The 27,702-nt window shown below is 41.7% G+C and overlaps 2 protein-coding genes across 2 annotated transcripts in view; one reads left to right on the top strand and one right to left on the bottom strand.

The window, feature by feature from the left end:
* rnf13 (ring finger protein 13) overlaps window positions 1-22,831 on the bottom strand; it is a 32,031-nt gene extending 9,200 nt beyond the window's left edge. Inside the window, exons 1-7 of the mRNA XM_086116335.1 lie at window positions 22,682-22,831; window positions 22,470-22,550; window positions 17,763-17,885; window positions 3,666-3,753; window positions 2,378-2,468; window positions 2,189-2,294; window positions 1,889-1,982 (exon numbers count right to left, since the gene is read on the bottom strand). Coding sequence (XP_085972461.1) covers window positions 1,889-1,982; window positions 2,189-2,294; window positions 2,378-2,468; window positions 3,666-3,753; window positions 17,763-17,885; window positions 22,470-22,550; window positions 22,682-22,795 — 697 coding nt within the window. The 5' untranslated portion in view covers window positions 22,796-22,831. The remainder of the gene's footprint in view (window positions 1-1,888; window positions 1,983-2,188; window positions 2,295-2,377; window positions 2,469-3,665; window positions 3,754-17,762; window positions 17,886-22,469; window positions 22,551-22,681) is intronic.
* LOC147202219 (uncharacterized) lies at window positions 18,212-22,829 on the top strand. Its single transcript, XM_086116336.1, has 2 exons — window positions 18,212-20,238; window positions 22,705-22,829. The coding sequence occupies exon 1, from the start codon at window positions 18,357-18,359 to the stop codon at window positions 19,410-19,412; it is 1,056 nt and encodes a 351-aa protein (XP_085972462.1). The 5' UTR covers window positions 18,212-18,356; the 3' UTR covers window positions 19,413-20,238; window positions 22,705-22,829.
* Window positions 22,832-27,702: the final 4,871 nt, after the last annotated feature.

A 27,702-nucleotide genomic window follows, 5' to 3' on the forward strand; every position in this document is an offset into this window, starting at 1 on the left:
TACAAATTAGTACCGGTTTGCAACACACAAATTTAGTCTGTTAATCATCGCAAGGGCTCTCTCAAATCATCTGTTTTTCAGCACCATGTGCGAGCCTAAATATTAGACATTTGTCTTTATAATGCATGCCAGTATACATAACAGATAGCTCATTAAAATGTAATATAAATAATTGATTTAATGACTTAATGACATTGCCTGGCCCCAAACTGTCAGTACCTGGATCCAAGTAACCTCCAATGGCTAATTCCTGCTTTGCTTCGTATGTTTTCGACTAGCCGGCTCCGCTAACGGTCTTCATCAAATAAGCACCAACTAATGAATCCCATCACATTGCTCACTCGTGGGTCCCCTACGTACTCTTAAGTCATCATTTGGTTTGCTTCCAAGCAAGCCTGCTCTAAATGTGATTACGTTTGCATTTGGTGTCTCCTCCCTGTCACCAAATACTCTGATTCAGCTGGCAGGACTGCAGCAACCCCCCCCCCCCCCCCCAATAACCCCCCACCGCCCAGCCGTCTCATCAGACCGATACAGAAAGCCACTGAGCACTCATGCTGCATTTGGCTCACATGGGAAACAGCAGCATGGCCTCCTCAATATGCAGATTTACAAGGGAGTTCCTTATTATGCGACTCGCTTTTAAAAGATCCCCTGCAGGGACCAAAGTAGCTGCACCGTTGTCTTTTCTAAGAGTCACAATCAAATAAAAACCCAAATAAAATGTGCGCAAAGCAATATCCTGATTACAAGAGTGTCTCATCTGTTGCTTCATTTTCTTGTGTAGAGTTCAGATTGTCTTTCAATCGCCTTGTTTTGCACCAAGGGTTCCGGTTTGGTATAAATTTTCTTCAATAGCTTTTAATGCTAGATTTAAGGTTCACGTGTCAAGCAAATGTGAGGACTTTTTAATCACACTTAGTCATATCTGAACATTTTTTGAATAACAAGAGAAACAATTTTCAGCAAGCACATTGGTATTTTTTTGTGTTTTAAATTTTTTATTTTTTTTATTGAAGCTAAAAATGGCTTCGGCAATGATGTTAGTAGGGTAACGACTTACTAATTATCCCTCTGGACTGACTTTAACATACTATACAATTGTCAGTCCCTTGGAAGAGAGAGCACAAAATAACCTTGGACAGCAAGCCACATTCTGCTTCACCAAGTCTAAACTGTAATTAGAGAAATACCATCACGTCTCATTTTTCTGTCCGCTTTCGCTAGGGTGCCAGATTGAAAGAGACATATCTTCTTTCTTTTAAATTAATTGAGTGGGAAGAAAATACCGAGCAGCACTGGGGGGAAAAAAAAACGCATTACGACAAAAGAATGTTCGGAAGAGAGAATGTCATCTTTCTTGTTTATGAGTATTGTGAACACACCACACTCTCACACACGGCCGCTTATTGTTTTACTTGACGGATGGGCAAATTACACACACTCTCGCTGGTATGGTTGCTATGTTTTCTATTTACATAGCTGACTAAACAGTCTTTACCTGAGCTGGATTGTGATCAACCGAACAGTCCCAATTAGGGAAAAAGGAAAAGTGTGGCTTACGTGTCACCAAAAAAACTCAACTGTTCAATCCACTCAACAGTGAGAAACTACTTTCCTCCCAGTTTGGCCCGACAACACATTCTTAACCATCAGTCATGTGTCCACTCTCCACTCGGAATACCTCTGATCACCCAGGGAGAGCTTTAAAAGAAAAAAAAAACCTTTGAGACGATAATAATCCGATTAGCGCCAAAATGGAAGAATGATATGTCGGAGTGCATTGCTATCACGCTCATCTGGGTCAAATGGTGAGAAAGCACATGCGATATGGAGATCAGTCTTTACCATACCCGCGGGAAAAGAAAAAAACAGGACAGACACTGACCTTTTTTGTACTTGTGGATCGGAAGCTTCTTCAACTGATCTTTGCGGAGGCGGCTCCTCCGAGCCCTGTGTCGATCTTGGACAAACTTTGTGATCTAGCGACAAAGAAAGCAGAAAAGGTTTCTGTTTACTTTATCATTATATCCTAGCGCTCTAGTAGTGCAACCTGGTTAGAGTAGATTGATCTCTGAGGTCTAAGTGAGTGCAAGTTGAACCAATCAACCGCAGATGCATGACTTCCAACAGTCTGATCTATTGGAGAATCTTTGTTCCAACTCGGAATGTGGACAAGAGAACCTACCATGAAGACAACAATGAGGATGAGGCAGATTCCAACGATGATGAGGAAGGGGATCAAGTAGTATTCCAATGGAAGGCTGAAATCTGGCATGAGAATCACACGCCCCCTAAAACAAAATGAACGAGTAAGAGCGATCTGCAAAAACTGCAAAAAATGCCTTTTTCTGTATCGTACACTTCATCAACTTACCCTTTGTCAAATAGGTAGTCTTCTTTCAAAGAGTTGGCCGTCTCTTCACTCACAAACACGGAGGGAATATCAATCTGCTTCATTATGTCCACTACAAACAAGACACGGAAATTTAAAAAAATGACTTGAAGCCCATTTAACTTTATCAGACTAGTTATACTGAAGCCTTGTGTTAATACAGTCATTATTGGAGTAGCAAGTGGTGCATGGCTTCCTCCACGCATTGAACTGACACCAGGGTGTCACCAGTCATGAGAGCCTTTTTATGGCAAAGGCCACAGGATTTCTCTCCCGGATGGCTCAGTTTGGCTGTCCGGTATTATTGTGAAGTGAAAATCTCAATCCAAAATGTGAAACATACTTTTGAATGACTGGTGTTCAATCTATCGGACATAAAATCTAAATTGAAGATCCAATTGCCATTTATAGCACCACGGTGACTTCTCAAAATGTTGCCAAGCTTGAACATGATTCAAACAAAGCTGACTTGTCTGCAGCGGTGGGCGCAAGCAAAGGGGACAGCGTGTAAGGCACTGGTGTCAAACTCAAGGCCCGGGGGCCAGATCCGGCCCGCCACATCATTTTATGTGTCGCGCGGAAGCAAATCAAGCATGTCAACTTGCATGATGCTTGCTAAAACCAACATTGAAAAATTTCCCATGTAATAAATACGAGACATATTGTAAGCATTTTCTTGTAACCAAACATTACATTACAGTAACTTAAACAATAGTTGAATGAGCCGTTATTATTGACTTTTTAAATTTGGTTTCAGTCATAACGCCCCTCCAAGGGAAACAGTAACTCAAATGTGGCAGACGACAAAATAAGATTGACACCCCTGGTGTACGGCAAGGGATGAGCTGTAGTTAACCATGTCGTTTGTGGCCTCTGCACATCTGACCAAGCTACTGCGCATGATTTTGCACCAATCACAGGAGCTTCACACTCATAAAATACCAGGAGCTGTCAGGCGGGCGTGAAAGGAGGGCATGATTAAATGTGGCAGGTCTCAACACAGAAACAAGAAACATGCTTGGCAGGTCTGCAACAGGGCAAAAAAAAAAAAAGCACCTTCATGACTGTGGTGCGCCCTTTCAAGTGAGGACAGGGGACAGATACTATCACGGTGACGAAAGTAGGCTGTGCTCAGCCACTGTGGGGCATCACAACATTCCAAGAAACATCCTGGGACTTGACAGGGATTCCTCAACTCGAGCGTCATCGAGCTTGGTGAGCAGGCAGCTATGGCGGATGGTTATGCAGGAGACGGTGCAAGCAAACTTACGATCATTGGAGCCCATGCTGATCAAGTCATTGGAGTCCACATTGTGAACAATGGCCGCCTTGTACCCAGCTTTCTGTGCATTGAGGACCTGGGAGAAGAAAACATTTGCCTGTTAACGTAAAGCATGTTGCTTGATCATTATGTAGAACGCCATTTGGCACTTATGCAAGACTATCGTGGTGCAGACAGCCCATTACTCAAGAGTCTGTGCAAGAAACAACATGCTTGGTTCATAGACACGCAAGGCCCAGAGCATTCCCTCCGATGCAATGAACACTCAACTTGCCCATACTTGTCCCTCTGAAACCCCCAGGAGACATTCACTAAAGAAAACCCATAGTTGATGGCTTCGACATGTGCAGTAAAGCTTAAAACAATTCCATTGGCTTTGATCTTGCAGAAAAGAAATACTTTGGGGAAACTGCATATTACATTCCAAGTATTTTAGACAGTAGTATATGAGTATTTCCTCTTATTAGAGTCTTCCCGAATAACTGACAAACCGCTGAACGATAACGTTTTCCCGGGTGTCCCAATACTTTCAATACACAATGGCTGTATAAAGTTGTTGACAGAATGCCCGCAGTGGGTCGTGTGGTTAAAAATGTGTACTGTATTTTAAAAAGGTTGCTTGGTGGTCCTCCCAGTGGTGGCAACGTTTGCTGCGTCATGAACGTGCAGGAAGCTGTATGAATCACACTGTCATGACGATCGTTTCCATCTGTGAGGCTCCGATTCGGAACAGAAGCGACGGCATCCTGTTCAGCTATTGTGGTAGCGGGCCGCTGACGACAGATGTTGAGAAGGAAATAGGATGTCACAAACTATTCTTGGAATTATTTGTGGTCCTGCATTGACTAAGTGAGGGAGGCTGTTTTCTTCAGGACTGTAAACTGTAAATAGATGATTTAAAACATCATATTCTCAAACACGGGCGGCCCGGTTCTCCAGTGGTTAGCGTGTCGACCACACAGTGATCATGGGTTCGATCCTGGCTCCGCCCTTCCTGTGTGGAGTTTGCATGTGCTCCCCGGGCCTGCGTGGGTTTTCTCCGGGTACTCCAGTTTCTTCCCACATTCCAAAAACATGCATGGCAGGCTGATTGAACTAAAGCGGATCTGAAAAAATGGATGGATATTCTTAAACAAGTATCTTCATTGGCCGAAGAACTGTCCTTTGATTCTTGTACTGTATTCTATTATCATTTCCCACAATTCACCCATTCACTTTGTACTGAAAATCAGCACCAAAAAATTGCTTAAAAAAAAAGAACAGTAACAAATCAACTGTAGTATTTAAAAAAAATATATATATATTTTTTTAAATGGACCGGGCTGTTTTCTCTATGTAAAAATCCTCTGCTGTGATGCAATTCAATGCATTTAGACCTGTGACGCGCCAACTGTGTGTGTGTGTGTGTGTGTGTGCACAAAGACACGTTTGGACGCTTAAGCAGAACAGTCCTGTCTTTTGTCTGAGCCATGTTATCACAATTCTCTGAGCATGCGCGCATATGTGAAGCGGTGTGTACAGCAGTCGGGCCAGTGTGACTGCATATGTGTGCATATTGTTTGAATGCATCAATGGCCACTGTGCACGCTGTCTGGACGAGGGACACGTGCACAACTCTGGATGTGTGAGTGTGTGTGTGCGTCTGTGCGTTTTGATAAGGAGAGCTGACGCCAGCGCCCTCAGCAGTATGTCGATTCATAGACCGTGTCAAGATTCGATTCGCTTCGACCAAACAGTGACCGAGAATGTTCATTTGCACAACATACTGTCTTTTATCGGTCACTGGATTACAAAAGCCCCATTTGTGCACTCTGTGCAAAGAGGAATTCGGCCTCTGCAGAGGTATGGACATATGATACATGCCTGAGACTGAAAGGGGGGAGGGCTCAAAAAAGGAGAACAGAAGTGAGAGAATAAGTAAAAGAGAAGAGGAAGTTCACAAAGAGGGAAAAAAAATGCGTTTGTGGGACTGTCAACGATGTGTCGCATTTCTGCATTGCTGCTCTTCGATTTGCAGACTATCATATAGGAGCTGCATATCGTTTTTTTCTCAAGCTACCACACAATTTGTTTGCAGGAACCCTCGAGCTGGGAAGACATGAAATTCTTGTACATTTCTAAACATTGTCAAACTACACTTAAGACATAGCTTGTAGGGTTTGACAGAATGACCAGTTTCCTAAGCAGTTATTCATTGCTACATTCAGGCCTAATGCCATTCTTCGTCCATCTCATTTGCATTACAGACAAACTGAGAGTGACATTGTACGTAAGACGAAAGCGAATTGCCATGTCTTCGGTTCAATGAACCAAAACGTTGTATGGAGAAAGCCAACTGACAGTAAAAGATACATTTTCACTGAACTCAGTCTGATTGCAGCAGGCAAGTTAGGAGTAGAAAAAAAAGGAGAGTGTTTCCGGTAACCCGACCGACCGAGAATTTCTACGTCGAAAAAAACTTTACGGTCGGCATTTTTTTTCAAACAACCCTCTACATTTTTGTGTAGAGGGTTTACATCGGTGCAAACTCTCGCGATATTCAAGTTGAGCGCGTGCGTCGTTTGCCCTGTCGTCTGTCAACAACATTGAAACATGGCGGCGGCCGCGATCTGCGACGACAGTTTAAACCGCGTTTTCTGTGTTACAGTTGCATGCTCGCACCGTAATGTTAAGAAAGTAGCATCCATTGATGTATCGAAAAAAAATCTGCGAATTATTTGATGAACACCATGGGCCGAGTAAACACCGAGGGCGGAGGAGGACGTTGGCGGAGGCGGCGGCGCGCCCCGGCTCCCCGAGTCCGGAGCGGGGAGAAAACGAAATGGGTGGCGGCGGCGCGGCCGCGGAATGGCGTGTTCAATGTCTTCTTGTTTTACGTTTTATCGTTATTTTGTTTAATTTTTTGATGGAAAAAAAAAAGATAAAAAAAAAAACTTTGTCCGACCTACCGACCCTATGCTGAAATTTCATGTTACTGGAAACACACTACTTTTTTTTTCTACGCCTTAACACTTTCTGGTACGGCGTTCACCGCAGTGGACAGATATTCAAAAGTTACTCCCACATGGATGAATCCCCGCCCTAAATCTCTAAAAATCCACAAGTAGGTTATCATAAATTGTGCACGGAAGGGTTAAAATTAGGTGTCAACAGTCACCATTAATGTATGAAATACACTGAGTAACACCTGGCACATGACGGCCTATATATAATGCGTGGAAATGTTATACCAAGAACGAGATCCGCATCTTAGTTAAACACAATAAAAAGTATAAAGTGGAAGAGGACATTGAAACGTTTAATGTGTCCAAAATGATTCATGTTCTTATTTTTTTTCTTTGGCCCACACCCAAAGAGTTATATTTTAAATCATTTACTCTACTTTACATATTTTTTTGTCCAGGGTTCTAACCATTTTTTCACTGGTGCTCCCAACTTTTTTGGGGTGGGGGTATGCACCGGCACAAAGGTTTGGAGCACTTAAAATCTATTTTGCCAGTTTCTGAAATATTCAGTCATGCACTTTATTGAATTCATTTTTTTAAGTGTATTTTTTGATTGATGATTTAAGTAGCTTTAGTGATAACTTTTCAAGAAAATCCAACTCATTTATTGTGAGAAGATTTCCTTTTGTACCATGCAGCACTTGTGGATGTGTATAAACACAACTGGACAACATGGACCCATGGTGGATTTACCATATGGATACCATAAAGGCCAAAAAAAAAAAAAAAGCTGAAGGTAAAATGCGCAAGAAAATACAGCATCTTGCAGAGTAACTGCCTTTTCCACTCTTCTAAAGCAACACCTGTGTAGAAATAGACCACCGATGGCATCAGCGATCATTGCCACATCAGCTCAGTACGCACGCCTGTGTGTCTGTGTGTGTCAATGATAACGGCAGATTCCTCCTCTGAACATGATATCTTCCCTGATGCAGCACAGCAGCTAGAGCACGTTGCTTCATGCCCTATTTTGTTCTGCCATAGGATCAAAATCCCTCCCATATCCTCATTCCGCTCACATTCTCTCAGCTCATTTTCTGTGCTTCGCCCTTGTGTATTATATTTACACCACAATGCTCCAGCTGCTCTACTCGTACAAATCGGCACAAACCTATGGTTCCTTTCCTACAATTGTACTGTCTTATACAACCCTCACTGTAAATAAATTTGACTTGTTGCCGGCAACGTGGACCAAATTCTGACACCGGTCATATAGGGACATACTAGCTTTTAGTAAGTTGAAGATGAGTTTGGCAAGTCGGTCACATCTGTTTTCTATTAGTAGTGAGTTACACTGCCATTTTTCTGATTAAGGTCAACGCAGATTGGTTCTTTTTTTCCCCTGTTATTTGGATCAGATGTAGCGTGAAAAATGAAAATGATCCGCACCACTTTGACGTTTGGAATTGCTGACCAAATGATCTGGTTTGAAGTCATCACAAGCATCGTAACGATTGCTTACAAACTATTGATTACAGTGTGCAGCAGTGGTGTCAAACATACGGCCCGTGGGCCGGAACTGGCCCCCAAGGAGGTTCGATCTGGCCCGCGGGATAATTTAAAAGTGGAAAAAATGCATTAAAGACACAGAATGAGTATTTTAAATAAAATGCAATTCCTGGATTATCCGCTAGGGGGCACACTGTTTTGATCACAGTAGAAGACATTGTTTTGATCGGGGAAGAAAACAGTCGTCTCAGTCTGTCACCGAGATAGACCCAACGCAGCAAATGATACGAAAGCGCCAATCAATGCTTCTTGAGACCAAAACAAAGTAAAGAGATGAGATTTTGGTGATTCATAGCACAGCATGGTATCATGTTAATGGTTCGGCCCACTTGACATCTACCGAGTCCGTATGTGGTCCACAGTGTAAAATGAGTTTGACACCCCTGGCGTACAGTGTGAATGCATACTTCAATTACAGTCTATGAAGTCGGATAGAGAAGGCTTAACTCAAGTATGTATCTGTTCCTGCTTAAAAGCAATGATGACTTTGTGACTTGTCATCATCCGTCCATCCATTTTTAACACTGCTTATCCTGAACGGGGTCGCTGAGTGTTTGCTGGAGCCTTTCCCAGCTGACTTGAGGCGGAAGGCAGACTACAACCTGAACTAGTCGCCAGTCAGTCGCAGGGCACATATCGAGACAAACAACCACTCACAACCACAACATCCACACCGTCACGGAATGGGAACCGATCCCATGCTGCCTACTCACAAGTCAGGCATTTGTATCGCTACACCATCAGCGACATTTTGACTTGCCAACAAATATTTTACTCACCCTCGTTGATGACAAGCTACATACTTTCGTGTTTCGTTGTGTTCCCTGTAAAACATTTTTATAATAATTTTGCAGCTCAGTGTGTTCAGACCGTTTTGACAAAATTGGCTTCCGCACATTACCCCCCCCCCCCCCAAAAAAAAATGTTTGTATGTATTTATTACATTCTGTTATCTTTTCTTATGATCTCTTTAGGTGTGCCGAGCCACTATTCGGATGTTACCACCCTCCTGCCTTTATTCTTTGCCTCCCTTGTCTTCTTCCTCAGTACCCAACCCCCATTCTCCGCCTTTTCTTTTGAGTTTCAGAGGAATTTGCTCAGGTTTGTAGCTTCAAGGTCCAGGCGACTGATTAGATAAAGGGTTCAATAAACCTGCAAACTGCAGGGAGGAGTCCAGTTCAATGATAATCCTGTACAGCTGCAAAGTTATTTTACTCCATGGGAGCTGATTATTTTGTTTGCCGTGGAACCGCAGAGATCTGCAACACATTTTAATGTGACTGGCACTACCGTGTTAATGGAGAGAATCGATCATATTCATTATCGTATTGGGTGTTGAAAGATCATTTCGCTTATCAGATTTGGCACGACGCATCATACTCAGCGCCGTCGTTGGATTCTCCAACACGCATGTGCAAAACATTTGGCATGCTTGGCTCCAATTTAGAATCCATGCCCTATATATATCTTAACCACATGTAAAGGAGGTCTTGCTGCTTCAAGAATGCACAGAAATGTCAATCTTACGCCTCGGGGTAACATTGACGAAAAATGCAGAATCATTTTTATCGGTTCGGCAGTGTATGCTGTTATACCAAAGGACTTGTTTTGACTGCATGTCATGATCTAAGAGAACACATTCTGTGAAAATTGATATTTAGGGAAAAAAGACACATACGACTTGTATGTGTTCTCATATAAGTACTCAAATAAGACCATGTGTGTTTGGCAATACATATATGCGCGCCCGCAAACCCATGGGGGCAGACGGTGCTGTTTATTGCCACAACTTGGAGAATCAGCACCCACAAACATCCACGAGTCACTCATCCAGTCAACCGTAGTCATACTTAGTCAAGTCATGAGACTGAGTGAGCGCATGCAGGAAGCCAGATCATCGCGTTCATAAAAGCAAGGTCTGTATGTGTGTGTTTGTTATTGTGCATAGCTCCAGGGCTGTGCAGGTCAGTGTAGCACAAACAGAATTTGCCTTCCTACCAGTAAGATGAGGTTTACTATTGCAAAATTAATAAATAAAAGGCGAGATGACAAATAGTTAACTTAGGTTGCTAAAAGCAGATTCGAATGGTTTCTCCTCACAAACAGAATAAGCTGGTGCGGAAAAATTGGCCCTGTAGCCAAGCCACACCTTAGTCAGCCAAAGCGTCTCAAATGTTTGATCTGACGATAAAGAACCGAAGAGGAAGTAACACTGCCACACCCAAAGCAAAGATATGCTGAAGCACTTTTTTTTGTTGCCCTGCAGACATCCTTTCAATGGACAGACTGACATGTTAAAACTTGCTGGAGCTCGAGATCACTATATCATTTCATTTAATGAAAACATCTGTTTTCCTGAATAAAGAGCAATGCAGTGATCTGTATGATTTGTAAGATCATTATTTCGCTGGGTGCGGCCCCTTTAAGGGGAAGCGAAGAAGACAGTCAAGGAGAGAGAGCTCCACCTTAAGAGTGTCTTTCATTGTATTAACTATTAACATTACAACAGTTCAACTCATTTTTACACTCATTGAACATTGTATCATTAACTCATTCACTCCCAAAGACGCTTTTAAACATCTTTTCAGACTTGGTCCAGAATTGGCTGGTACTGAACGAGTTAAAAATGATTCTATGCCTGGAGATCACACTGTTCTGATCACTGAGTTATAAACACCTTGGAAGTTTGGCAGTACAGTAAATATTCTCTAGTACGGACTTGTGTTTGCGCTGTCCAATTTATCATGATAACAGAAATTCCTCATTTGGGAAATGAGCATGGTACATGTCCTTTATGAACCTGCAAGTATGTTGACAAAATGCATGTGTAACAACACAATCAATAAAATATATAAACAGTTTTTGGACAGTATATTTTTGTAACAAAAACTGCAATACAGGTGTATCCCCAAAAAATCACAACAGTAAAATACGCATAGTATTTTAATGTTTATTTTTTTCTGTCTTGGGAAAAAAATGTGTCTTTTGGATTGTTTTGTTGGATGCATTCTTTGGTTTATGACAATGTTTGCCTGCGTGTCATACAGCTTTCTTGCGAGTTGCAAGTAACTGTCCCGTTGATCACTGATGTCTGGTAATTCTTGTGCATACTGAAGGATTTTTGTTGCCATTTGCATTGCTTCCTTGCTGGATGGTGGCTTGTCATCAGGAGTTGAATCGATGCCTTGTTTTTTAAAGTTTCGTAAATTTGCGTCTTTCCGACTCCAAGTGTCTGCTGGATCTTTTTAACTTTGTGTCCAGCCTCGCTCAAACGGATGCATTTCACTCGCTCCGCTCCAGTCATCACAGTTCTTCTACGTTTCGATGCGATGATCTACACGACGTAAGTGAATAAAGTTAACATCTTTCGCAATTACAGTAAAACGCACGCCAATAAAAAGTCGCTTACATGTGTCGTTTCAAATCTGATGAATGAAAACGGCGAAGCGAACACTTTTCTTCGGTCATGTCGAGTGGGTGCTGCTTTTAAGATAGTGCCGCGTTCTCCAGGACGTAAGCGAATAAAGTTAAAATCATTCACAATTACAGTAAAACGCACGGCAATAAAAACTCACTTACACGTCGTCGTTTAGAATCTGATGATCGAAAAACGCGAAGTGAAAACTTGTTTCAGCGTCAGTCTTTTCCGTCGCATCGGGTGGGCGTTGCGTGTATTTAAGCTCCCGCGGCATTACACCTCCATCCGGGTTACGGGTAGTGGAATTTCCGCTTACGCAACTTCCGGTAACACGTAATATCGTAGTCAAAATGTTAATGCATAGGTTTTTATTCCGGGTGAAGGATATTCCTTTCTATAGAATTCCGGGGATGGGAATATTTACTGTACTTTAAATCATTCATTTTACTTCCTCTGTTAACCATTGATTGATTGTTAATCATTGAGGCCACTTTTATTCTGTCTGGAGGAAATCAAGACCTGGATGGCACAACATCTCTTGAATTTCAATCAAAAGAAGACAGAAGTGATGGCATATGGTCCCAGTGGCCTTTGTACATCCCATCTTGCGTACTTGACCCCCAGACTCCTTATTTTAAGCCAACAGTCTCAAACTTGGGTCTTGAACTGGACAGTGGTTTTAAATTGGAACAGCCGTCATTAAATCCAGGTTCTTTCATTTTAGGCAGCTGGCTAAAGTAAAGCCTCTCCTTTCTCATGAGCACTTTGAAAGAGTAATGCATGCCTTCGTCACATCCCGGCTGGATTACTATAATGCACTTTACTTTGGAGCAGGCCAATCATCCATGAAGCATCTCCAGTTGGTCCAAAATGCTGCTGCTCACCTCTTCACTGGTACTCGTAAGAGGGAGCACATAACTACTACACTGGCATTCCCTCACTTTATCCCTGTACAGTTGAGTTGTTTTTTTTAAAGATCCTATTATTTGTTTTCAAATCTTTAAATGACCTGACCCCACTTTACCTCTCTCAGCTCCTCCGCCTCTACACACCTGCCCAATGACTCAGGTCTGCGGACCAGACACTATTAGAGCGTGTAAGTGGAGTACACGTACTGATTTTCAAATGAATGAAAAAGAAAATGTGTGTTCTGACAGCTCAGACACAGTGTGGATTTAAGACAACACAGCACACCATACCCATAAAAATGTCAGTAACAGTACCAAGACTGACCTTTGAAAGGTAGATGTTAAGACTACTTAAAAAACAAACAAAGACAACAGCTATCGGAGAAGCTAGGCTATCTGTCTGTTAGCTTATCTGATAAATACATTGTGTTTGCACACTCTTCTCGTCATTTTTATTGTCTCAAGTGACCTGTGAATGTTATATAAACACAAAACTCAACCAGTTGCACCTCTATTTGTGTCAAGCTTCAGGTTACTTCCTAAATGTCTCTAATTTTGTTGCACGTCACAACTGCCGAGTCCACAGTTTGGCCAAACTTGGTATTGACCACACGCAGAAGAGTACTGAACAGTTTTAACATTTACGATTGCAGGCTCTCACCACTTTGAAGTCAAGATGGCGCCCGAGTAGGCAGCCGTCAGCAAGTGCTCTCATGAGCCTTGCTTTTTTTTTTTTTTTTTGTGTTTGCTTTGTCACTTTGTGTTTGTTGTTACGTCATGTGGACCTGATGTGGACTTTTTTCAGCATTTTTTGGCCACGACATTCATCAAGGAGGAGACTTTGTGCTTGGTGGTTGCGCCTTCTCGGCAGCATGGGTATACCAGCACTGTTTTTGACTGGGAGGAATGTCGGCGCCATTTGACTGTCGTTGCTGGACAGTCCCGTGGCGCTTGTGTCTTGCGCCTGTAATGGGCAGCATTTTTCACAGCCCCGCTTTGTTCAGCGGAGAGATCGGTGCTGTTGAACGGTCTGCGGCTGGATGGATGTAAGTCTTGAGGAGCCGACGATGAGAAGAAAGGAGCGTTAGCGCGGAGCGCCGATGCGGATTTGGAACTGGGAGTCGCGGCTTGGAGTTTGAAGCGGATTACGTGGGACAGGAGAAGTGAACGAATCTCTTTTCGTCAATGGACGTTACAGCTTCGTGTTTGCTTTCAAAACTTAGCTTGTAGCAGACGTGTGCACATTTTTAGCATGACGTCTCTGATCCACTGGTGAAAGGACACTTTGATCCTCTCCTCTTTCATCTAGAACTGCTTCAGAGAACAAAGTGTATGCAGAAAAGTGGTGAAGATTGCACGACTGTCTGTGTCCTATGTGTTGTGTTGTGTTATTTTTGTTATTTTGACTTCAAAATGGCGCCGCGAGAGTGGCTGCCTTTCCAGCAGCTCCTATATTTTGTTGTTCTACTTCTTCCTTTCATAACTTTGCTGCTGTGAATTGGGAATTTCTCCGTTGCGAGACTAATAAAGGTTTTCTTATCTTTTCCTTAAGCTGAAAGAGATATCTGACATTTGCTGACTTTGATTGTGAGGCAAGGAAAATGTTCAAATCTGGCTTGTTTGTCAGTCCAATGCCAGCAAATTTGTGTGTCAAAATAGTTGGCCTCGGCTGTGCATGTTGCATAACTAGAACATTATGTCTCAATGTGTATAGACTTGAAAGAGCATGCAAGGGGAACAGTCAACTCTGACAATGAAAGAAGCAAGAAAGGACGCTATGAGAAGGGGGCAGGCGTTGAGGTTTCCAGTTTCCTGTTCAACCTCCCCCCTCCTGCATAGAGGTCACTGATGTCATGTGCCGCCCCAACTCCCCAAAATACATTAAAAAAATCTGGCTAGAGGAAGTGCAACCCCCTTTCCTCTGGAGATTTGTTTTTCTAAAGAGAATCAGGAGGAATGCCATCCCCCCCCCCAAACACACACACACATACATAATCACGCGCACGAGCCTGTGGAAGTGCTCACACTTCAAAGGTTAAGAGGACACAAGTCTCTTTTGTTGTCCATTACAGCAACAGATCCATTATGATGTAGAGTCATTGGATGCTAACAGCTAATGTATTCGGGCGGAGGTTCTCTGGAAATAACATGGGGGTGGCAATATTGAATGCTGACACATGCATACAAACATAAGCGCAATAGAAGTGGGACAAAATAGATATCGTGATGTACATAGATTGCACTGTTAGCTCTTACAGTGCAGGCACACCAAGGTCAAGGATAGCTGCTCTTGCTCACCCCCCCCCCCCCAAAAAAACACTCCGATACTACCACACCCAGTACAAGCTCCTCTTATATGTACTATGCTGTACTGTCCTCCTCGAGAGCCTGCAGTGTGTCGTTTGCCACATAGCAAGCAGTTTTTCAAAAAGAGTCCATGTGTGCTTGCTTCAAACGGTTTATTGGCAGGCATTCCAATTAAAGTTTACTGTAAAACTAAACATACAAGAAAAGAGAAATACACATGTTGTACATTAATCCAAATACATACTTCATCTTACAAAAAACAGCTTTGTCTCTGCAAGGTTAATGCTCACACACAAGAACGCCACAAGCGGGCTAACAAATAGCATTGCTGTCGCAGTGCAAACCTCTAAAGAACAAATATTCGACCGCAAACAGCGCAGCAACATACTGTATTCAGAAAGATGAAATATAACTGTATTTAGAGACACAATGTCTTTCCTCTCAGTGAAAAAAATCTGCAATATTGAAACTCAGACACTACTGTCTTCTCTTGTTCTTTTCTGCAAATCTGTATTTGCATATGCACACCACACTGCCCCCTTAAGGCCATTCGTGCATGCAACAGGAGAAGCACATCTGGATCACAGGCAAATGGCATAGGATTAATCTGTGTGTACAAGGCCAACAAGACACAACTCATTTTAAGTATACTTAATAGGGCAGCATAAAATACCAACTACAGGAAAAAAACTACTGGAGAGAAGTCTGTGATCCATGTAGTGCTTTGCTTCATCCAAGAACAGACAATAGAGCCAAAAGCACTAATCTGACTAAAAGGGCGAGGAGTGTAAACGGCAACCATCAAGGCGTGTGTGTAAGTGTCAACGCAAATCCGATTTGTGAGATGGAATCTGGTTTACACTCTTACCAGTGTGTCTGTGTCTCAGTCTTATAAAGATTTTAGGAATGCGAGGCCATTTTGACAAAAACCCAACTTTCAAATTCCTGCATGTGTGTGTTGTGTGTGCATAACTCGTGTGGTGAGGGTGGGGGTGGCCCGGCCTTGAATAAATGGTTTACAACAATAAATGTTGTCTGTGTGTGTGCGTACGTACTGCAGTAAGACCTTATAAGGCTGTATGGCTGGTTCAGTCACAAAAGACGAAAAGAGTAAAACGGGAAAACAGGCTTGACTTTAACCAATGTACCGAGCAACCAAGTGTTAAAAAAAAACAACAAAAAACTAAGAACAATCTGAATGAATGAATGAGAGGATGGGTGAAGCTCATACAGGCGAGGAGGAGATGCTGCCAAGATCCAGCATGCTTTGCTCATCTCGCAACAATTATTCACACATCCTCTTCCAGTGCTTAACCCTCACCCTTTCTCCCACTCCTTTTACATTACATCTACCTCGTTGATCACTTTTAACAGAGCATGATGAAGACAAAACAAGGAAAAGACTGCAACCAAGGAGACATCATGTATTTTGGAAAATTGACTACTGTCATGTAAAAATTGCACCTTACCTAGATAACCTCAACTCTGTGTCAAAAGGGGCTTGGGTGGGCCACACAAGTATTTTTTCTGTGGATATGAATTAGGGTGTAGATCGTCATCATTTATTTCTGGACTAAGAGTCACCGTGGCATCGATAGCACCGTCCATCCCACAGAATTGTCTGTTTCCCATCCTCCAGGAAATAGGCCGCAAACTAACACATTGATGGATAAAAACCCAAATACACACCTCAATGGATTGTTTTCACTTTTTTAAATTGGTTTAGCCTTGGCGGACGAACTTAGTAGCTTCCTATGTATTACATTATATTAGATATATATTACATTGTATTACAGTATTACAGTATTACCATGATAACTTTGCGAAAACAACAAAGCTTTTGTCAGAAACAACAAACTATCAGTAGTGTTGAAAAGTGAGAAATATTTTGCTTTCAATTGTTTTAAAGGTTTAACAACATTTTCAAAATGTATTCATTTGATCAAATTCATTCTATTCCTTGTCATTTTCTGAATTAATACAAATAGAAAGAATTTGAAGTTGTTCAGTTGCCAGCTATTGCAAAAGTCAAGACAGTCATGAGCAAAGTAACGAACGGCAGAGGCGCATATGGAGTATGTCGGGTTGAGAGATGGGCCCACTTCCTGTTTCCGTGCTATCGTTTCAGACAAGCTAAACCTCAAACACTAAATACTGACAAGCGGAACATCACGGCTGCTGAAATAACTTTTTTTTAACCACATATGCCTTTGTTTTTCTGTAAGAAAATAAACTGGTTAAATATATAGAAACATATGTATTGGGTCGTGGTATCTTGACTTACAGGTTTAAATTGCTCTCAGCTCCAAACTCATTTCACTCACGTTTAATCAGCTTTCCCCCAATAACGCAAAATCTAGCACTACAGTATAATGTACACAATTAGAATAAAAGAAGAGAAAGTGTTATAATAATATTCTTGTGAATAAAACACAAGAACAGTGTTTTATTCGTCTGTTGGAAGTGTACCTCAAAGGTCTGTTGCGAAGTGCCAAAGCTCATTTATTTTTTTTAGATTTTTTTTTGTAGTTTTGCGAACCAATGATTTCATTTGAGGAGCAACGTTTTCATTTTGAGCTGTATTTTTTTCCTGGTTAATTCCAGGAACCTGAAGTTTTTTTTTTTTTAGGTCAAATAATAAAAATACGTTTTTATTTGTTAAATTCACATTGTACATCGCGACAAACTATTTTTCTTGTCTAGAAATATTTTCAGTGGGGCAATTTTAAACACAATATAATATATTTAAGTTTAAACTCGGTATATCTGGGTCTGATAAGAAAAAAAAGGTAAAATCTACTGTAATGTCATTTTAAGAACATTTATTTGCAGAACACCCCTTCCACGCTCCCCATATTATCCAGCAGCTACTTATAAGTCAAGGTACCACTGTATTTCACACAGGCATATCCCATCCAAGCAGTGACAAAGGGCAAACCTTAATATCAAAGTTGCAGTCAAAGCGTTTGATAAGGACAACGAAGGCACCGGTCAAGTTGTCCCTGGGTGGGGGGTCGATGGGCTGGCATGCATTTGCTGGTCGTGCATCAATCAGGAAGCCCTGTGGGAATGACATAATTAATATTTGTGACATCATCACATCAAAAATGGGTTATACATAATCATGAATATATTACAACAGACAGCTAGTCATTAGGACCCTGATAAGTATGTTCTACTTCATTGCAAATGGTTTTAATTTGGGTGTAGGTCAGGGTGGCTGGTACGGTGGGTTAGATGGTTAGCGTTTCTGTCTCGCAAGTGAGAGATTCTGATTTCAAATCTGCTTGTGTGGGCTGGCTCGTGGAACTACGGCTTCCTCCCCCTTTGTAAAAACACACACGTTAGATTCACTACGGCCAAATACCTCCAGCGAGTGAGGCAAGTCCTAAGAAGCCAGCTCAATGGCAAGAATAAGACCCGGGCAATAAACAGCTATGCCCTGCCAGTGAACAGATACCCTGCAGGAATAATAAGGTGGCCAAAGGAAGAGATTCAGACCACGGACGTTAAGACCCAAAGGCTCCTAACCATGCACGGAGGGTTCCATCCCAAATCCAGCACCCTGAGACTGTACGCAAGCCGAAAGGAAGGAGGCCGGGGACTAGTGAGTGTGAGAGCCACTGTCCAGGATGAAACATCCAAGCTCCATGAATACATCAAGGAGAAGGCTCCAACGGATGACGTACTCAGAGAATGCCTCAGACAATGGGGAACAGAAGGAGGGTTAGCATTTGAAACGCTGGAAGAGGGACCATCATGTGAGGACAAGCCCCTACACGGGATGTACCACCGGACCATAACTGAAGTGGCCGATCTCAAGAGGTCCTATCAGTGGCTAGAGAGGGGTGGCCTGAAGGACAGCACAGAGGCACTCATCCTGCACATTGAGGCCCAGATATACCACACCAGACAAGACCCAAGGTGTAGGTTGTGCAAAGAGGCACCTGAGACGATCCAACACATAACTGCAGGGTGTAAGATGCTGGCAGGGGAAGCCTACATGGAACGCCATAACCAGGTGGCTGGCATCGTCTACCGAAACATCTGTGCGGAGTATGGACTGGAAACCCCAAGGTCAAAATGGGAAACACCTCCGAAGGTGGTGGAGAATGACAGAGCGAAGATCCTGTGGGACTTCCAGATCCAGACTGACAAGATGGTAATGGCGAACCAACCAGATATCGTGATCATAGATAAAGGGCAGAGGAAAGCCGTTGTAGTGGATGTCGCGGTCCCAAGTGATGGAAACATCAGAAAGAAGGAACACGAGAAACTCGAGAAATACCAAGGGCTCAGAGAGGAGCTGGAGAGAGCCTGGAAGGTAAAGGTGACAGTCGTGCCTGTGGTGGTCGGAGCACTCGGGGCAGTGACCCCCAAACTAGATGAGTGGTTGCAACAGATCCCGGGAACAACATCGGACATCTCAGCCCAGAAATGTGCAGTGCTGGAACAGCAAGGATACTGCGCAGAACCCTCAAGCTTCCTGGCCTCTGGTAGAGGACCCGAGCTGAATGAGGGACGACACCACCCGAGGGGTGAGACGAGGATTTTTTTTAAAATATATATATACACATACACTGTATAAGGAACAGGAGTGTGTGCATAAGTGTGTAAGTGTCAATTGCTGTTTCAACAGGAAGTGTGGAGAAGTCAAGCACCCTTCAAGATAACGCTAAAAAACACCATGTATCTCTCTCTCTCTCTCACACACACATACGCACACACACACACACACACACACACACACACACACACACACACACACACACACACACACACACACACACACACACACACACACACACACACACAGGCATGAGCAGACACTTACGTGCGCACGCACACCCACGCACGATCTACACAACAATTTACCAAAAGCAAGTTAGGTTTTCATCTAGCTAGTTATCTTTTTCATCTTTAATCAAGCACAGGATGTGAGTAATTACCAAGCACCCTGGCCACCCCATCCCGTTTTTTTTTTTTACCATCACCCCTTTCTCCTTGGCTGGCGCTCCGTGACGTCACTGTGCTCCTGCCTTATTGCCCTACTGACTGTGGAAACCGCGGCAAGACCGCCCTCTGTAGGCCAAATAAGGCTCTACAGTAGGTGGAAAGGGGATCGTGCTGAAGGGTTCTCTGTTGGCCAAATAAGGAAGCACAGGATGTTGCAAGGAAATGAGAGTGGGAGTGAGCCTTGGTGCATTATGGGGGAAAAAAAGCGAGACACAGTATGGGGGGGGGAAGAGAACCTCGCGTGACTTTTTTTTTTTTGCGTCAGTACACCACTTTCCCACAAACCATGAGACATTTTGGGAACATCTGAGAAAAGAAACGTTAAAGTGATAAATCAGCATTTCTTAAAGAAAATATTTTTTTCATTCAGAATCTGACTGCTGTAGTAGCGACAAATGGTAGGCCTTTGCATGCTATACATCAAACTTTGCTAATATCTCTCCTAAAGGAGAAACCGCATTCAGTAGACAGAAATTGTCACAAAAATCAATGAAAACACCCTAATTTGAAGTTTTTCACTGTTAAATATTGCTGTAGAATATCACTGTGCAATGTTTTGCATAATATCTACAAAGCAATTGAAAATATAAACGAGCTGTTGTTCAGGAATGCTGTCTATTCATCATTGTTCTGTGAAGTAAGTGCAGATTTACAGTATTTTTGTTGAATATTGTCGAATGATCATTAAAGTTTTTATCTTCCAAAAACAATTAAAAAAAACATCAAATGCATGGGTTGAACATCAGCATGACCCACCTTAATAGTGAAATGTACGAAGAGCCGCCTTCATAAATGAAAATGTTTTTTATTGTCTATAAGGAAGCCCACTGTTTTGCATTTGTAAAAAGGAAAAAAAAACATCCTATAGAGTAAAGCCAGCAATGGGTAGACATTGTAATGACCTATAAAATGAGGAATTTGAAGTACAGCAGTTGAAGTGCAGTTTGAAAAGTTGAAAAAAACAACAACTGCTCGGACAAGTACCTTGACACTCACCTCTCCCGCCATTGTTGTATTTGTGACACTTCACGCTAGAAACTGACGCTATAGAAACTGTAATCGCATTATGCGATGCCGGCTTGATGTGTAAAAATCACACAATCAACAGCAATACTGCTCCTTTGCAGGGTTGTGTATAAAACGTGTAGTCCCTCTTGGAGAGGGGTGTTCTGCTGCAGCTCTGATGCGGCTCTGATGTGAGGTCTCTGTATAAAGGAGGCTGAAAGCGTGAAACAAAGCGCTCATGTGGATGTACTGGGCACTCATGTTAAGTCGCTTAGACGTTGCACTTTCTTTTCAAAGTGCCCAACCCCGTGGTGGGCTGCAGGACGGAACAGGCATGGCGGCCCGGCACAAACGTACCCATCTTGGGTGCTGGTTGCTAAACGACTGAACAGGAACTAGAATGGGGACTTTTCCCGGTGGTTTTGATGTATAATTAGGCCACAGCTCGGTCAGCAATATGCATTTGTCATTGTTACCATGGAAAGCCCTGGCAGCAGCTGAAAAAACTCTTTCTTTTTTAATTTACGTAATCTATAAATGACCTGACCCATTTCGCCATTTGAAAAACCCCCCATAAAAAGTCCCTGAGCCCAAGTCCGCACACGTGCTCAAGGTCACAAGTCTAGTACTGGAGCATATCCCAATTGACCTTACCAGTTCAGGTAGTGTTACTCTGTCAATCACAGGGTACATACAGATAAAGAACCACTCACTGTCACATCCAATGGCCAGTTTAACCCATTTAATCCCAAATCTTCCCCAGACATTTAAAAGTCAAAATCAGGTGTCATTGGTAGCTCTAAAAAATTTTTGAGCTCTGTAAATTAAAGCATTGTTGTCCTTCACAAATGTGACCAGTGGGATTAAATGGGTTTAAGTATTCAAATAGCCTACCATTATGTTATTTGTTATGTGGGAGAAAAACAGTTCAAGAGATAAACACATCCAGCACAGGGAGATTTGGAATGACAACCTCTGACAAAAAAATAAAAAAATAATAATTCAATGGAACACAGTGTTTCACAAGCTTATAATTGCTGTCCACGGCAAAGCCTCCATCACCAAATTTTGGAAGACAAAGTTAGTGTTGCGCCTCATTTTTCATTATTTGATCAACAGCACCAAGTTTCAAAAATAATCAGATGCCACAAAGCAGAGCATTGCGTTCCGTGGCTTGAAACCCGTGTTGCTGTTTTGGAAATGTGTGGCAAGTGTACACAGTAGCAGTTGTGCAAGTGAAAACAGAGAAGGCTTTGTTTGGCCGCCTGTTGCCCTGAGGGGAATCCTCAGTCTTGTGTTGCCTTATGATGCAAAAGGAATCGCTGCAGGCATGTTTCTATTTTAAAAAAAAGTAAAAATGCTGCAAAAAATGTTTTTTTTTCTTTGAGGGAATATAAAACCAGTTGTTGCTTTGGCATGTATTAAACAGCCTATAAAGGGGGTTAACCTTTTTGACTTCTGACGGATGCTATACAAGTAAAAAAAGATCTTACGATGGTATAATGTTGACCATGGGGTAGATTTGGTTTTTTTAATGCATCAATTATTTTGTTCGGGAATCTTATTTTGTGGAATGGATTGTGTTGGATGCGTAAGAATAGACCTCAGATGCTTTGAGACTCACCTTCAATCCATCGCTAGGTAGTCGGTATCCAAACCTTGACGGGAGGTCATCAAAGGTCTTAGTTTTGTTCTCAAATGAGTACTGAAAGAAGGTTAAGAATGTCTTACTTAGGACACTGACTTGAGATAGATATGGTATTATTACAAAAAGGCTGTGGACAAATCTCACAAACTGCAGTCTTACGGGAGGCTTTCGCATTGAGAGTTACTCACAGCTGCGATGTCGGCTTCCACAGGCAGCAGGTGGAGAAAAGCAAAGAGCTGGACGGTGAAGATGGTGTAGATCTGCGTGGCCGACAGCATCAGCATTCCCAGGGACAGCAGCATCTTTGCATCCCGTTGCAATGCTCAGCTGCTGCCGCACCGCTCACTCATAAACAACGCACTGTGAGACAGCGTGTTGATCTTGCCACAAGAAAAAAAAGCACAAACCTTTTTAAAATAAAGGTAAGGACTACACAGGGGCAGGATAATTGCCAATCAGTCGCGTTATTTTTTTTCAGGTGTGAGGAATTGGTTAATAATCAATTGTGCATTCAAGAAAATGAGGGCAAAGACTATCATCTCAACTCATGTGTGGTAGGTAATATTCCGCGGGAAATGATCAAATTTTACTTAAAAAAACTATTTATTTACTACAAATCATGCATTTTTGCTCATCTACACCATGTGACTTATAGTGAAAGGACAATTAAATGTTATTACACTGGATGGCAGAAAGTACAGTTAAACGACTCATTCATGTATTCATATATATATTCATATATGCAGAATATCAGCGCAGATATTCAGCAGACAATAATAACGAAGATAAAAATATTAATAATACTACGCCGACTACTACTACTAATAATAATAGAGAGACTGGTTAGCACATCCGTCTCACAGTGCAAAGGTCGTTAGATTGAGTCTTCCTGTGTGGAATTTGCATGTTCTTCCCATGCCTGCGTGGGTTTTCTCCAGGTACTGCGGTTTAGTCCCACAATTCCAAAAGCATGCACGGTGGATTGACTGAATGTTCCAAATTTTCCCTCAGTGTGATTGTGAGCGTGAATGGTTGTTTATGTGCCCTGCGATTGGCTGGCAATCAGTTCAGGGTGTACCTTGCCTACTGCCCGAAGACTTCTAGGATAGGCTCCAACATTCTCATGACACTCGTGAGGATAAGCGGATAAGAAAATGGATGGATGGGTAACTACAAATTGCTGCTATAATATTTCAGATGTGTTATGAATAACAATGAAGGAGTAATTGCAAAAGATTATTTGTGTCTCCTCCAGGAGTAAAAATACAATCCACACTTTTAATAAGAATAATAATAATGTATAATCATTTTACTGTCGTTAAGGGTGCTCACATTTTTCACTCTGGGCTGCCGATTCCACTTGTGCGCAAGAAGCCGCCTGCCTCCTCTCAACACCCTGGACACCACAGTAACGCATAGCAAAGCCATACTTGCGTTCAACATGCCGTATTAGAAGTGGCCGAGGTGAGCAGTGGCTTATATACATTCGACATAAGCGATTTCTTTTGTTAGCAGGGGTCATAGGGTGATTCATGATTTGTGACAGTGGCATGATCACTGTACTTAAGACGTTATAAACCAGTTAAATTCACGGTTGTGCAAGAAGCCACCTGCCACTCTTTCCTAACATGAGGGTGTGCTTCCTTGTCATAGCGCTTTTAAAGTTTCGACAATTACAAATGCATGTAAGTATACGGTACCAAGAGCAAGCAATGCCCTTGGCCGAGTGTGTCACACTCCACAGGCACGGCACATGGTTAATTTTAGATCATGTTAATAAACCACAGCAACTCCACCCAGTGCGCTCTGTGGCTACTGACCAAGCACTGAAGTTCAACTGTATACCACATTCAAGGAAAGTGAGGCTTTGTTACCTAATGTTCATAAAAAACATTCCATCCTTATTCTATAAATGCCCCCATTCTGTTTAATTAATTATAATATTTATGTGAATAATAACTTGAAAAACTTTCAACAGATGGTTTTTGAGAAATAAAATCCATACAGCATAAAAAAAAATCACAAATGACACAGAAATAAAAACTTGTTTCCATTAAATATTCCTCCTGTAATGCTCACCTGCCCCTTTTAATAATATAATATTTTGTTGAGGCCACTTTGGCCACACCTGAATTCTATGTGAGAAAAAAAGCATGAGAGAGCTGAATTGGGTGCAGCATCACTCTTCCACAACAGGCACATGAATCTGACAAGCCATGCAATTGGGAAATTAGGAATGAGTGAGTTCAAATTTTAGTGTGTTTGGGATGCATACATGGTTACTTACATGCATGTGACAAAACAATTTCATAACTGTAAAGGGGAAAAAATAATTTGAATTGTTTGATCATTGGATTTTCAATGCATGCTTGTCATTAACATAACTTGTTTTAAAGAATGCCATTCTGACTTGTTTTAAAGAATGTCATTATCATTTTGTTATTCTAAGAAAATCATAAAAATTGAAAACTAAATTCATATGGAGGCGGGGAACTAACTGACATTTTATGCTGAGGCCTTGTGGCACAGCTCTATGATAATCCATCATCACAACGATGCCCAACTATTTCAAATCGATTATAGCAGGACACGATATCTAAACTACCAGACAGACTATATTATTGCAAACAAGTCATGCAGAAAGCAATGTGCAGGCACCATCCTCACTGTCATTAAAGAATGAATGTTAGTGATTTGGTGACATAACAACAAGATAGATTGATAGACAGATAGACAGACACTGCACACCTATTTCAAAGTAAAATAAAAGGGAAGCGAAAGCTACGGTGCACATGATTGCTGCGAGCAGATGACTAAAAATCAAGTGACTTGAAATGATCAAACTGATTTGTTGAAGATGACAAAACATACAAACAGACCAAATCATAACCTTAAATATTATGAGGTGAAAATGATGACAAACAAATCTCAGAGGCCCACGAGCAAAACGATTACACATCTGTAAAATGAGGAATGACAAGCAATGTAAACCAGATAATACCAGGAGCTAGGAACGTGCTAATGCGCGTTAGCAGGCATTTACCTCGATTTCTCCGCGGTGCTTTTTCTTATCTAATTGAAGCTCCACGCAGGGACATGCAAGTCATGTGAAGGAGTGAGAGCAACGACATCGATCGTGGATGCTCGTCATGCCGTTCGAACGCTTGGGACAAGGCTAATCCGCTCCGGTCCCCTATGTTGGTGATTCATGTGAGCATACAAACTTCCGCCACACGCGTACTCAGACGTCTGGCCTCTGATTGGGTAAAGTAACTGTCAATCATGTTTCTTTCCGGAAATGATTGCAGACGAAAACACTTCACACGTGACGGCTCCAAAACAACTCTGAGCTCCGTGTACGTCCCCCAGGGCTGCCAAGCCTTTCTTTCTTGTCCTCAACAATATCACAGAAACATTAAGCAACATTTGCACGCTGATTTACAGGTTTATCGGTTGAAATTGTATTAACGCATCCCAAATAGTCTTTTATCTTTATTTCTTAACATTTCTCGACACGGCTTCCAATATAAATTTTAAGAATAAGACTTTAGAAAATAAAAATAACAAGATTTCAGTGTTTTTGTACTATCATGTCAATCTAATCTTCTGGGCCTTCAGAATCAGTTGTCTTGGCCCATGTATTAAACTATATTAACAATGGGACTGTTTCATGGAATGAAATGATTTCAAATTCGCTTCATAGGGCCAGCCTGCGGGCTCAAAATAACAAGCAACTCCCGTCCTATGAATGGTTGGTCATAGTAAACTTGTTCCAACCAAGTTCAACTAGCAAAACAATATAATTTTTATTTATAATTATACATTACATATACTGTATTACGTCTTCAAACGTATGTTTTGTAATCTTATGACTTAAAATAGTCATTTTGAACTGCTCCAGATGATGTACATGATGAACGATTGTATACTGTTATATTGCATTTTACGAGTGGCGGACCCTCAGGGCCAGCAAGGCCTTCTCTGCTGGCCTAAACATTCAGAGAATAACATAAACTTAATTTATGTTATTTTATTTTCATAAATATGTAAACAAAATTATTCTCTGTATTTTTTACGTCATATTATTTCCATTCCGTGGCTTTCAATGTTATTTTAAATAACATTGAATGTTATTTTTATAACATTCAATATTATTTTTATATTCAATGTTATTTTAATAACATTGAAAGCCACTCGATAAATAATTTATTTATTTTACTTTTTTAACCGATCATCAATTCTATGTAAAATTATTTTACATAGAATTGATGGTTTCTATAATAAAAATATGCTCGTTGTGGGTTAGGGTAAATCCCCACTGAAGACTGTGATACCAATGGCATAGCCTGCCACTGCGTTACAAAATTACATTTGTGCTATCCTTTGGATTGAAATTGCACTCAGAATTTTTCAACCTTTATTGGGCCAAGACATATTTTGCATGAGAAAAATCTCTCAGTAAACCACCATCAGTTTTGTGCATCACTCGTCACTTGCAAACAACATGGCATCATCAGTCCTCTTATTTGTCAAAATAATAGCAATATTTGGACTAATTTGGTGAAAACTGATCATTTCCTGCGATGCACTTGAAAGATAGGTCATGAGTCACAACACACAAATGCCCTATGACACAATGGTTGGGAAATCAGGCATAATGTCATGATAATATACCTGCACATGAATGTATTCTATATTTTAATCATAATATTAGTTTGGACTTAGATTTACTTACTTCTGAGGGACTCAAGGATACTGAATAGTAAATCATGGCGCTACAAATACTGTACATATATTTGTTTGCACCTGCCTATGTGTGTGTGTGTGTGTGTGTGTGTGTGTGTGTATTCATGTTTCTATTGCTAAAGCTGTGATACAATTCCAAAAGCACCGTACAGTATATGATTTCTTTTATGGTGAGAAATAATTTTTATGATCACTTCTGTTAGGAGTCTTTTCCAAAGACAAGTACCAATACCTGGAACTGAGCTGTGGTGGTGCAGCACTCCAAGATTGTTGGGCTCTGAATGACGTGGGCATGAGGAGCGGCAGCACCATAAAAGGCCTCGAAAAGGTATTCAGACTTAAGCAGAAGTGAGGCAACTCTGATGCAGTAAAGTAACGGGCAATCGTTCCACTTTCAGTCAATGACACAGAAAGGAATTAGAGGTTCCTTTTGTGCCCTCAATCTACAGTATTTGTGGCATAA

Source organism: Hippocampus guttulatus, chromosome 7 (genome assembly GCF_054856545.1).
Source record: "Hippocampus guttulatus isolate MCC_2025c chromosome 7, RoL_Hgut_1.0, whole genome shotgun sequence".
NCBI classification, from domain to species: Eukaryota; Metazoa; Chordata; class Actinopteri; order Syngnathiformes; family Syngnathidae; genus Hippocampus; species Hippocampus guttulatus.